The sequence below is a fragment of the Malus sylvestris genome, chromosome 6 (assembly GCF_916048215.2).
Source record: "Malus sylvestris chromosome 6, drMalSylv7.2, whole genome shotgun sequence".
NCBI lineage: Eukaryota > Viridiplantae > Streptophyta > Magnoliopsida > Rosales > Rosaceae > Malus > Malus sylvestris.
This window is the reverse complement of record NC_062265.1, coordinates 24,598,078-24,609,148: the sequence shown is the minus strand read 5'-3', so window position 1 is coordinate 24,609,148 and position 11,071 is coordinate 24,598,078. Positions and strand designations below refer to the sequence as shown.

At 40.8% G+C, this 11,071-nt stretch overlaps 4 protein-coding genes across 5 annotated transcripts; 3 read left to right on the top strand and 1 right to left on the bottom strand.

The window, feature by feature from the left end:
* The first annotated feature begins 2,168 nt into the window (after positions 1–2,168).
* On the top strand, positions 2,169–4,180 carry LOC126625141 (uncharacterized). 2 transcript variants are annotated; one of them, XM_050294220.1, is made up of 5 exons: positions 2,169–2,614; positions 2,735–2,814; positions 3,043–3,118; positions 3,426–3,551; positions 3,647–4,180. In XM_050294220.1, exons 1-5 carry the CDS (start codon positions 2,279–2,281, stop codon positions 3,713–3,715), a joined length of 687 nt encoding a protein of 228 aa, XP_050150177.1. In that variant the 5' UTR covers positions 2,169–2,278; the 3' UTR covers positions 3,716–4,180. The 2 variants fall into 2 exon arrangements, with proteins under 2 accessions (XP_050150177.1, XP_050150178.1); XM_050294221.1 differs by having other exon boundaries at positions 2,170–2,614; positions 3,426–3,548.
* On the bottom strand, positions 4,128–5,663 carry LOC126625138 (uncharacterized). Its single transcript, XM_050294218.1, has 2 exons — positions 5,203–5,663; positions 4,128–4,785 (listed from the first exon to the last, which is right to left on the bottom strand). Exons 1-2 carry the CDS (start codon positions 5,596–5,598, stop codon positions 4,216–4,218), a joined length of 966 nt encoding a protein of 321 aa, XP_050150175.1. The 5' UTR covers positions 5,599–5,663; the 3' UTR covers positions 4,128–4,215.
* A 709-nt stretch (positions 5,664–6,372) lies between these two features.
* LOC126625136 (uncharacterized) lies at positions 6,373–9,153 on the top strand. Its single transcript, XM_050294216.1, has 7 exons — positions 6,373–6,628; positions 6,756–6,902; positions 6,994–7,092; positions 7,277–7,468; positions 7,678–7,797; positions 7,944–8,015; positions 8,658–9,153. Exons 1-7 carry the CDS (start codon positions 6,395–6,397, stop codon positions 8,883–8,885), a joined length of 1,092 nt encoding a protein of 363 aa, XP_050150173.1. The 5' UTR covers positions 6,373–6,394; the 3' UTR covers positions 8,886–9,153.
* A 146-nt stretch (positions 9,154–9,299) lies between these two features.
* Positions 9,300–10,646, top strand: LOC126625137 (uncharacterized). The gene has a single exon (XM_050294217.1). It carries the CDS (start codon positions 9,451–9,453, stop codon positions 10,528–10,530), a length of 1,080 nt encoding a protein of 359 aa, XP_050150174.1. The 5' UTR covers positions 9,300–9,450; the 3' UTR covers positions 10,531–10,646.
* Positions 10,647–11,071: the final 425 nt, after the last annotated feature.

The following is an 11,071-nucleotide window of genomic DNA, read 5'->3' as shown; positions in this document are numbered from 1 at the left end:
TTCTTCTAATCCTACACAACCACAACATCGTGCTGATATTAATGATAGCTCTAGTACAAGATCAGGAGACTCACCTACCACCGGAGGTGGGAATGATGAAGGACATAGTGAAGCTGGAGGTAGTGGAGCTGGAGGTAGTGGTGGTGGATATGGAAACTATTATGGACCACCACTTCCCGGATATATGAGCCCCTTCACTGGTGAGGCAAACTTCACGCATGCAACACAGGATGATGACCATGGCAGTAGGCGGGCAGGACCAGGAATTGGTGCCATAGGGAATGACTATACTCGCAGAGAAAGAGGCAAAGGGATTTTGTCAAGTCAAGAAGATGACTCGTTATCTAGAACTTCAGACTCTGTTGGATTGGGAAGTAGTAACTATGGTTATACTCATAACCAACCATTTCCCTACCCTTCATATCCCATTCCTGTTGGGATGGAATCGAGCGACTCATGGAAACAATCCCAGACTCAATCTTCAAATGATTTTTCTTATGGACAACCTCAACCAATCTCGGATCCATATGGGTGGCATGTTAACAATTACATGCAAAACTATTTTGGGGATTTATCATTTGATAACTACTCTTCACAATACACTCATTCTACACTTAGAGATGATGAAGATAGTGAAAAATTTGAACCTTATAGAAACTCTATGTGGTACTAAAGTGTAAAATATTGTACTAATTCATTATATATAAATGATTATGGTGTGTTTAGACTTCTTTCATTAATTACTACATATTTTCTACACTCACAATGTTTGTCAGCTCGCTATATAATCAACTTGATAATGTTAAATCCATCATGCAATACATTTCTTTCCAATTTTTTGTGATAAACTAATAGATAATTGACTAAATAAACATCCTACAAAGTTTCAATAAAAATTTCCAAGTTTTTCTTACAATTTCCGTGGTTTCCATGTAATTTTTATCGATATCGATATTTTACCGATATTTCCACCGATATTTCCGTGTTTTCGGACTACCGATATTTCCGATATTACCGATATTTTCTTCCTTGACAAGGAGTGATGGGGTTAGAAATTTTACAAAGAATCAAAATAATTCATGTATTAAAATAATATTTACCGTTGAGATGAGTTAAATTCTAATTCATAGATTTTTAGCTAATTTAACTTGAAAATATGGAGAATTAAGGAAACTCTCTCAGGGTATCTCAGGTCTATGCACCTTGGTACGGGTTCGATTCAAATCGACTTTCCTTCCTCCCTAACAATTAAACTTAACATACCAACGTTATTGCTAAACTCAAAAAAAAAAAAAAATAATAATAATAATAAATAATGAGTATGTATAGTCAAACAAGATGCAAGTTCAAACTATGTTTAAACTGATTTAGGGTGACGTGCCGATTTAGTCCCTGAAATATCACCTTAATGAAAATTAGATCTCTGAATTATTTTTTCGGTAAAATAAGTCCTCAAATTCATTGAAAATTGCTAATTTCATCCCTACTATTACATTCAAAGCTATTTTATCCAATTTTTCGTCAACTTAAGTCACTTGACACACTTTAGAGTGTAATACCGTCATTTTCTCGCCTATAAGCCCTTAACATTTCATATAAGTTGCGAATTTAACGTCTAATTTACCTTCAAAAGTTAACTTACATTATTTCTTTATGAAAAATTATCAAATAACCATCTAAAGTTAACTCGATACACTATTTTTTATGAAAAACTACAAATTTACCTTCCAATGTGTATCACATGCAAGTAATGTGACTTAAATTGATGAAAAATTGAATATAGTAGCTTTAAATATAATATTAACGATGTAATCGGCATATTTTTATAATTCAATGATTGATTTTTTTTGAAAAAATAGTTTAGAGATCTAATATTCATTAAGATAATAATTCAGGAACTAAATTGGCAATTCACCCAACTGATTTATAACATAAAAATCAAGTTTAGCACATGAGAAGGTTAAAACACAAACTAATTAGATTGAGACGTTGTTATCATGATAGCACTGCCACTCAAGCACTCGTTTTCATCTTTTACCCATTCTTGTTAATTTTTTACCGTTAATCTTCTTCAATTCATTTAATTTAACGACCGTGAATTGACAGAGATTATAAAAAGTCAAAATGAATGTGTAGGCAGCACTACCTATTATTATTGTGGTCAATCAAACTAAACGACGTGTAGTTTGAAACGCGCGAGACTCGAGGCGGCCGCCATTCAGCTGTGCCGAGATTACATTGGCGGTGGAGTATAGTGGCGGATGCTAAAGCCAAAGCCATGGCCGCAATCCACTGCTCCTCCACTCTCCACTCTCTTAAACCGCCGCCGCCGCTTCCTCCTCAGCTCTCCAGCCTCAGACCCTCTCTCCTCTCCGCCAGCAAACACCCAAACAGTAAGAAGAACAAAAAGCTCACCGGCTACAGACCCTGCAGAGCGGAGTTCTCAAACGACGCGCCGTTCGTCGCCGCCATTGGCGCCTGCATGCTCTCGTCGCTGGTGCTTCCCGCCAGCACTCCCGATGACGATGCCGAAGGCGGTTCGGCGATGGATTCCACCGATGCCAGGTTCGCCGTCATGGGCGTCATCAGCTTCATTCCCTACTTCAATTGGCTGGTAAAAAAAACAAACAAAAAACCCATTTTTCTTTCAAATTCTTGAACTTTTTGATTATTTATATGAATTTGTTTGTTGGGTTTGTTTTAATTTTTGTTGGGTTGGACTGAATAATTGTAGAGTTGGATTTTTGCTTGGTTGGATACCGGAAAACGGCGGTATGCGGTGTATGCGCTTGTGTACTTGGTTCCCTACCTGAGGTTTGACTCTCATACTCTTGATTGAATGCTTGCATTGTATTTGCATACTCTGGTGTTGATTAATTGAGCAGTTGCATTGCATTCTTGTGTGCTTATCGTTTTCAGTTTTCGACAAATGAGGAAAATCTGTCATACCAATGATCAACAAACTATCGAGCTTATGCTTCTGTTCTGGTTATCTGTATCTGTGATTCTGGGCACTAATGTTACTTGCCCGTGATTTGTTAGGACGAATTTGTCGTTGTCACCTGAGGAGAGCTGGCTGCCCATTGCTAGCATCGTTTTCTGCATTATTCATGTCCAGGTATAAGTTTGCGACTATTCTTTCTACCCGGTTCAACCTTTATGGCTTGTTGGGGTTCAATAGAGTGGTATGTTTGAGTCTCTTAACGGATCCTTTTCAAATAACGGTGAAATGTTACAGAATGGAAAAGAAATATATTGCTAGGCAACATGGATGGAACCGTATGCTGTCGTGTAATATTATGTTGTTGGGCAAGCTCTAGAGTTCCTAGACTAATGGTTTTGAGGCATTTTGATTGCGAGTTCTTTCAATTGTTTGCACATCATGTAACCGTATTCTCTGCGATTCCACATTTTCCCCCTTGCAGCTGGAAACAAGTATTAAAAATGGAGATCTTCAGGGCTTTCAATTCTTTAATGAGGCTGCAAAGCATCTCTCGTCAACAACTAGTAGGAAAGATCATCGGAGTGGGTATCAAGGAACCTCTGAGGTGGTATTAACTACTTAAGTTCCATAGCAGTTTTGAAAATTGTAGGTAGATTGTACCCATGTTGGACACATGCTTAATCGGTTTTACGTCATCTGCAGGGGAAGAAAAGAGGAAATAAGAACCTTCCATCCAGTGATGAACAATCGAGAAATGAGATCGATGATTAGGGAGTTCCCAAGAGGCCCTTAAAAGATCGTGAGCGCTCGAATGAAGAGGAAAATGAAAGAAGGAAACAGTAGAAGGTCAGAGTTTGATGCAAGCAACTTGAATTTCAGAACGCAGCCTTGTGCCTTACGAAGTATCATGAATGTTAGATAGTCATCTTTTACTAAAATAAAGACAGCCGCAACTACAAGCTCAGCGCATGAGGAAGCGTCGAGAGATACCATACAAGAAATGTAGTCCGATATCACTAGCTGCACACTGATATGAATTAGAACATCCTAATGACGAAGATGAGTTCACATGATGGAGAGTCTAGGTGCCTTTTCTTTACCGACACTGGCGGGCAAGGCGCCATGGTTTGTTTATCGATTAAGTTATTTTGTTTTAGGAAATGAGAGATGAAGATGAAGTACAAGATCATGAAATAATCATTTTATTTATCATCGACATCTTAAGTAACGCTCAAAGTATCGTGTCTCTCGTAAGTATGTACATCTTTTGGTTAATTGGATCCCCGTACAGATTTCTTGATAGGAAAGGGACTCAAGAGCCCCGTCTTAAAACAATAATCCAGAGCAACAGCAGCAGAAAGAAAAACAAAAAGACTCTGAGATACGTAAATCGCTCCATCAAAAGCATGTGATAAGAAGCTACCAGCATTCAGTTCCAAAGGCTTTCCACCATCCAGTGTAGCAAGCCCTTTGACAACACCGAAGGCTGCAGGCGCTCCGGTCTTGAGTTGAACGTTGTCAAAGTCTCTACGTAATGTGTATCGAAACGTGACTCCAAATAGAGCGCAGCTAGCGAAGGTGACTCCCAGAGGGAGGATCAGCTCAGAAATGCTTGCTACTTGAGTGAAGGAGAAGGGCAATCCGGCAACGGTGCCGACAAGGGCGGAAACTGAAGCTGCCTTGATCGATTGCCATCTCTCTTTATCCTTGTCTATCTCCTTATTTTCGGTCTCTGCAGAAGCATATCCGTCTCCGAGTTGATCCCCGTCTTGTGAGAGGGCACGTTCGGCTTCTTCAACCATGGATTTCGCTTCTGATATCTCCTTTTGACATTCTGCAATCTTCAATGCAAACACAGCTAACAATCTTAGCAGGAACAGATGCCCAACAACATATAACACGTCAATTGTCATTGTCTTTGAACAAAAGTTAGAGTAAAAAACAAAAAGGTCTTAACAACTCAACAGAATCAAAGGACAAATCAATGTTTTCAACAATTAAACTGACCATTTTCACTTACAAATTAAACAAACAACCGAGTGGGAGCTGATATCAACACTCCAAAATAGTCATCCCCAATAGTAAGATAAGGCAGACAGAGTGCACGATGATTATTTTGAAGCGCTACTAACAATTCTCAATCGAATAACTTCTAACAATTCTCAATCGAATAACTTCGAGGAAATATAATAAGGCACCTAAAACAAAAACCCAATTCAGGAAACCCACAAAAATTGGGAATTGGTAAGAGGGAGAACCTCAGAAGCTCTGCTTTCAAGTTGGGTAATGTAATCCCTCACAAGCTTGGCCTCAAGTTCCTGCCTTTCAATCTCAGCCAGCTCTCTCTTGGCATTCTCAACCCTCTGAGACGCCTTTTCCAACCCATCGAGCAACTCCCTGTTCTCTTCTCTTTTCAGGAGCTCCTCCACTTGCTCTCCCACAATGCCACTCAGTGCCTTCTTCAGGCCGCCGCCCTCTCCAGCGCCGCCGCCAGTCGTACATTTTGCTATGAGGGGTCGATGAGGTGGGGAAGGAGGAGAAGCTCGGGGGAAGACTGCAGAGGAGGATTCTGATGGTGCGTGGAGTTTTGGTGGGAGGAGATGAGACGTGGGGTTTGTGGAGGGAGCCCAAGTGAGCTTGATGGTTAAAGGCATGGTGGAGTTTTGGAGGATTTTGTTTATCCGATTTCATGTTTTGTTTGCGCAAGTACTCACCACTCACCACTCACCACTCACCCCAAACTTTTCATGTTTAATAATAAAAAAAAACACTAATAAAAAATGCTTAAAAACTTTGAATTTTAACGATAAGGATAAAATAAATGGTAAAGTGAATAATATCAGAATTAACTTTTTAGTGTAAAAATATGATTTTTCGTTAAAGTTAACACTATCCATAAAAAAAATCCTAATTTGAAATTGGAGAAGGCAAGGGTCTTGAAACGCAAGTGATTAAGAGTTTTTATTTGGCTCAATATTTTGTAATGTTGACATGAAAATTAAAAAGATAGGATAGAAGACAAATTGCAACGGGCACACAATCAACAATTAATTATAATAAATGTTTAAACCAATAAAAATATTTCATAATTAATTAAAATTATTTGAAGCTCGTCCACCCTTCCTAGCATATTGGCATTTTGATTAGAAAACACTAATACTGTCTTTTTTATTGTTATTACCAATATGGACATTTATTTATTTTTTATTTTTTGAGTTGAACGATAACTTTAATAAGTTATATATTATATTAATCATCGGTTAGAGTTTGAAACCACACCATTATGCATGTATACAATACCTTTCTACTGCTGCTGCGGTAAATGATCACTTGCGTGATGTGGACATTTTGACTCTTAGCATTTCTCAATATATTGTTAAGAAGTTAATGGTAAAATTAATAATTAAAATAGTAGAAATAACTCCGGACTGTTGAATTCCCCGCTAAGGCATGCTTCCGCTAGTAGGCAGGGGGTTTAAGCACACATTCCCTATCGCCTTCCCCGCCCACTACCACCGCCTACATCTGCACCTCTCCCGCTCTCTCATGGCCGCCACCACTTCAGCTAAGCGAGTCGGGACCCACAACGGTAGCTTCCACTGCGACGAAGCCCTCGGCTGCTTCATGATTCGCCTAACCGACAAGTTCTCCAACGCCGAAATCGTCCGCACCCGCGACCCCAAGGTTTTTTTTTTTCATCCCTTTTCCACTTTCCCGAGAAAATCGGTGATAAATGAAGTTACTTGGTTGAAATTTGAAACCAATTTGTGATTTCTTATTGTCGTTGTTATTGTTTGTTTGAGGGTTTTAGGTTTTGGAGGGTCTGGATGCTGTGCTTGATGTTGGGGGTGTGTATGATCCTAGTCGGGATCGATACGATCATCACCAGAAGGGTTTCGAGGAGGTTTTTGGGCATGGGTTTAAGACTAAGCTGAGTAGTGCTGGTCTGGTTTACAAGGTATGTGCTTCAAAAGGTCATATCTTTTTAGGGATTTAAGTAATGGGATTTGCAAATGCGTAACTATTCTTGTGTACAAATCTGTTTGAAGCATTTCGGGAAGGAAATAATAGCGAAGGAGCTTCAGGTCGATGAAGGTCACCTCGATGTGCATAGGTTATTCTTGGCTGTGTACAAAAGCTTTATGGAGGTACTACTAAATTCTGCATCTTTTCTTCTTATTCTACGTGAAAGTAGAATGGGGCCGTGCTACCTTTAAGTTTTTAACTTAACTTGAAATTGAATGGATGTGTTGATGCTGAAAACCTGTTCTGTTACAAATTAGAACAAAACCATTGTAAGGATGCCATTTTTGCCGTGATTACTTGTAACAGGCAATTGATGCTGTTGACAATGGGATCAATCAGTATGATACGGACCAGCCTCCAAGATATGTGAATAATACACACTTGTCTTCAAGAGTAGGCAGGTTGAATTTGGATTGGATAGATCCCGATCAATCGTCTGAAAAGGAGAATGAAGCCTTTCAACGAGCAATGGAACTGGCGGGCAGCGAGTTTTTAAGTGTATGCCTTTCTTTTGTTAAGACTTAACAGAAATATGGAATATTCTCTTTACTTCTTCACTAATAAATTCACTTTAACATTCTTATGCACTATATTTCTCTTGAATCGAGTACATAACCAAATAGAAGGGATTAAAGCTTTGTTGAAGTTGTGTGCTATGGGGATTTATTTTAAGCATCCCTTTTTAATGGTCCTTTTTCCAATTTCAGAGTGTCCGATTTCATGCAAAATCATGGTTACCAGCACGGTCTATTGTAATGGAGTGTCTCTTAGCAAGATGGAGTGTTGATCCTAGTGGAGAAATCATGGTTATGAATCGATTTTGCCCTGTAAGTATGCAATGGTGTATTATTTTTGCTAATTAAATACTGTTAGGTTTAAGTTTTCTCAAATCATTGTCTAATGCTATTGGTTTTACAATTTCTTCATTACATTCAACTGTTTGAGCGGTTTATATATTTTTTATTCCCTGCAGTGGAAACTTCATTTATATGAACTTGAAGAGGAGATGAAGATTGAGCCGCCCATCAAATATGTTCTTTATCAGGTACCATTATCTATCTGATGTCCATGCTCTCTTCTTTCTTAATATAATTTGGATAGTACTATTCACATACCCATTTTTTATCTCCCACACACCCTTGTTAATTTTTGGCCATTGATCTTCTTCAATTCATTCGATCCAACGGCTGAAAATTGAGAGGAGTGAGTGATAAGTAAAAATGGGTGTGTGGATAGCACTACCCTATAATTATTCCTTCCATTAATATGTGCGAAGTATGAATGCATTAAGGTGGTAGAAAGGAAATTCGGGAAATTCCTGCTTGTGATTATATTATCCGCAAAGAAAATATTAGGAAACTGAGTCGCAACATTGGACACGGTACATGTTAAGAGAGTATTGGCATTAGGAAACTTGTTTGCCTGTAAATAAGCAAGTTCTTTCCTTGCAAGTCCGAAATATTTTTAGCTTCTTTATAGAGCTATTGGAATCATTTGGAGCGTAGTGTATACTAGCATGGCTTTCTGGCCTCATTTCAAATGTATGATATCTCCTCATCTTACCTAGAACAAAATTTGAATGTCTTCTGTGACCTTTACGTTCCATTTAGTTATGCAGCTAATAAGGTCTGCAATTTTTATCTGGAGAAGAGCCCTAATTTTGTTATCACAATAAAACGATATTAAGGATGATAGGAGCAAACACTGGAGAGTTCAGGCGGTGGCAGTTGCTGCTGAAAGTTTTGAGAGCCGAAAGGCTCTTGCATCAAAATGGCGAGGGCTTAGGGATGAGGAGCTCTCGAAGGAGGCTGGGATTCCCGGATGTGTGTTTGTTCACATGAGTGGATTTATCGGAGGAAATCAAACTTATGAAGGTGCTCTTGCCATGGCGAAAGCGAGCTTGAAGTTTGATTGAGCAGATTGACTTGCGTTGTCGTGTTACTAATTCAGCTTACTAAATCTTGGGCATTTCAGCTACGTCTTGGCCAATTTCTCTTACATTAGCCTCTATTTAGTTCTCCTCGGGACCAATTTTGCCTCCCAACTGCGTTTTCTGATATTGTATTCGATGATAATTTTCCGGATTAAGTTGAATTAAGTGAACGTTTTATTCAGCAATTACAGAATCAAAACTGGTATATGGATTCTGGAAGACATTAATTGTATTGATGTTTCTTTGTCAATGACTGGTATATATCTATCTGTTTAGCATTTGATGGGTTAAACAAAGCATAAACCCAATTCCCGTCACCTGACGAGACGGGGATAATCCCGAAGACGAGAAAGACTTGCATGAAACGGGCAAAGCTAGATGACACACTCAAGAGCACCTAGAGTCCAACATGCACGTGCACACGTGACAACCTCACTCCTACCACCCAAAATTAATCTGCGTCATAACACACAGCTCAGTAGCTCACACGTCAGTGAAGTGAAAAGTTACAGCCTTCTCCCATTACCTAAAATCCCAACCGGCAAACATGGCCACACTGACTTACTCCGCCGCCGCCGTCAGAACAACCAAACCTACTACCCCACCGGCCCTCAGGAAACCCATCGCCGTCATCCCTATCAAACCCAATTCCATCTCCCCAATCAAAACCCTAAACCGCACCACCAAACCCACCACCTTCTCAATCAAATCCACCGCCTCCTCCGACCACTCCTCCACCGCCACAACCACAATCACCACCACCACCACCACCTCCATCTCCCCCTCCCCACTAACCCTCAAGTCCCGCCTCCAAAATGGCGAGACCCTATACGGCCTCTTCCTCCTCTCCTTCTGCCCCACCCTCGCCGAGATCGCTGGCCTCTCCGGCTACGACTTCGTCGTCGTCGACATGGAGCACGGCCACGGTGGCATACCCGAAGCCCTCTCCTGCCTCCACGCCCTGGCCTCCACCCAAACCCCCGCTATTCTTCGCTTGCCCGAGACCTCCGCAACTTGGGCCAAGAAAGCCCTAGATCTGGGCCCACAAGGCATCATGTTCCCCATGATCGAATCCTCCCAGGCCGCCAAGAAGGCCGTCTCCTACTGCCGCTTCCCTCCCGCCGGCGTCCGCGGATCCGCCCATACCGTAGTTCGCGCCTCCAGCTACGGCATCGACGAGGGGTATTTGAGTAATTACGAGAACCAGCTGCTGATCATGTGCCAGGTGGAGAGCGAGGAGGGCGTGAAGCACGCGGAGGACATCGCGACCGTTGACGGGGTCGACTGTATTCAGATGGGGCCGTTGGATCTGAGCGCCAGCATGGGGTACCTGTGGGACCCGGCGAGCAAGAAGGTGAGGAAAATGATGGAGGCAGCCGAGAAGGCCGCGCTGGGATCCAACCCGAAAGAGGGTGGGGCCTACTTGGCTGGGTTCGCTATGCCCCACGATGGGCCTCGCGATTTGGGGACACGTGGATACCACATGGTGTCGGGAGCCGTTGATGTTGGGTTGTTTAGGGGCGCGGCGGTGGAGGACGTGAAGAGGTTCAAGATGAGCTTGATGGACGGTTTGGATGATGAGCAGGAGGATGAGAAGGATGCTGATGAGAAGTACTGGAGCGAATGAAAAGGGACGTTGTTGAAAACATACTTTTTTTGTAAATTTTTCGTTTTCTTTTTCTTTTGTAATGGGCCCATGGGTGTTTTCATAATAAAGGGCAGACTGCCGGCCAAATTACATAATTAGGCCATCTCCAACCGAGGGCTGGCCAGAGGGCTCGTTCCAAGATTTCCCAAGATATTAATATTTTAATAAACGGTACAGGGCCATATTTGCCTCCGTCTCCAACCGAGGGCCAGAGGGCCAAAGGGCTCGTTTTAGCCCTGTCACAAAAAACCGTCTCCAACCGAGCCATAGGGCCAAACATAATTTATTATTTAAAAACTACAATTTAATGTTGTATAAATGGCCTAGGAAGTTATACGAAAAAAATAGAATTGAAAAAAAATATGAAACAAATTTTGTGAAATAAAAGTTATAGGAAAAAAAATATGAAACAAAATTTGATTCATATGAAAATGAAAAAAAAAGGGGAAAAAAAGAAGTTTACATTCATTAAAAAAAAAAAAAAAGTTTAAATTCATTAAAAAAAAAAGAAAAAAAAAAG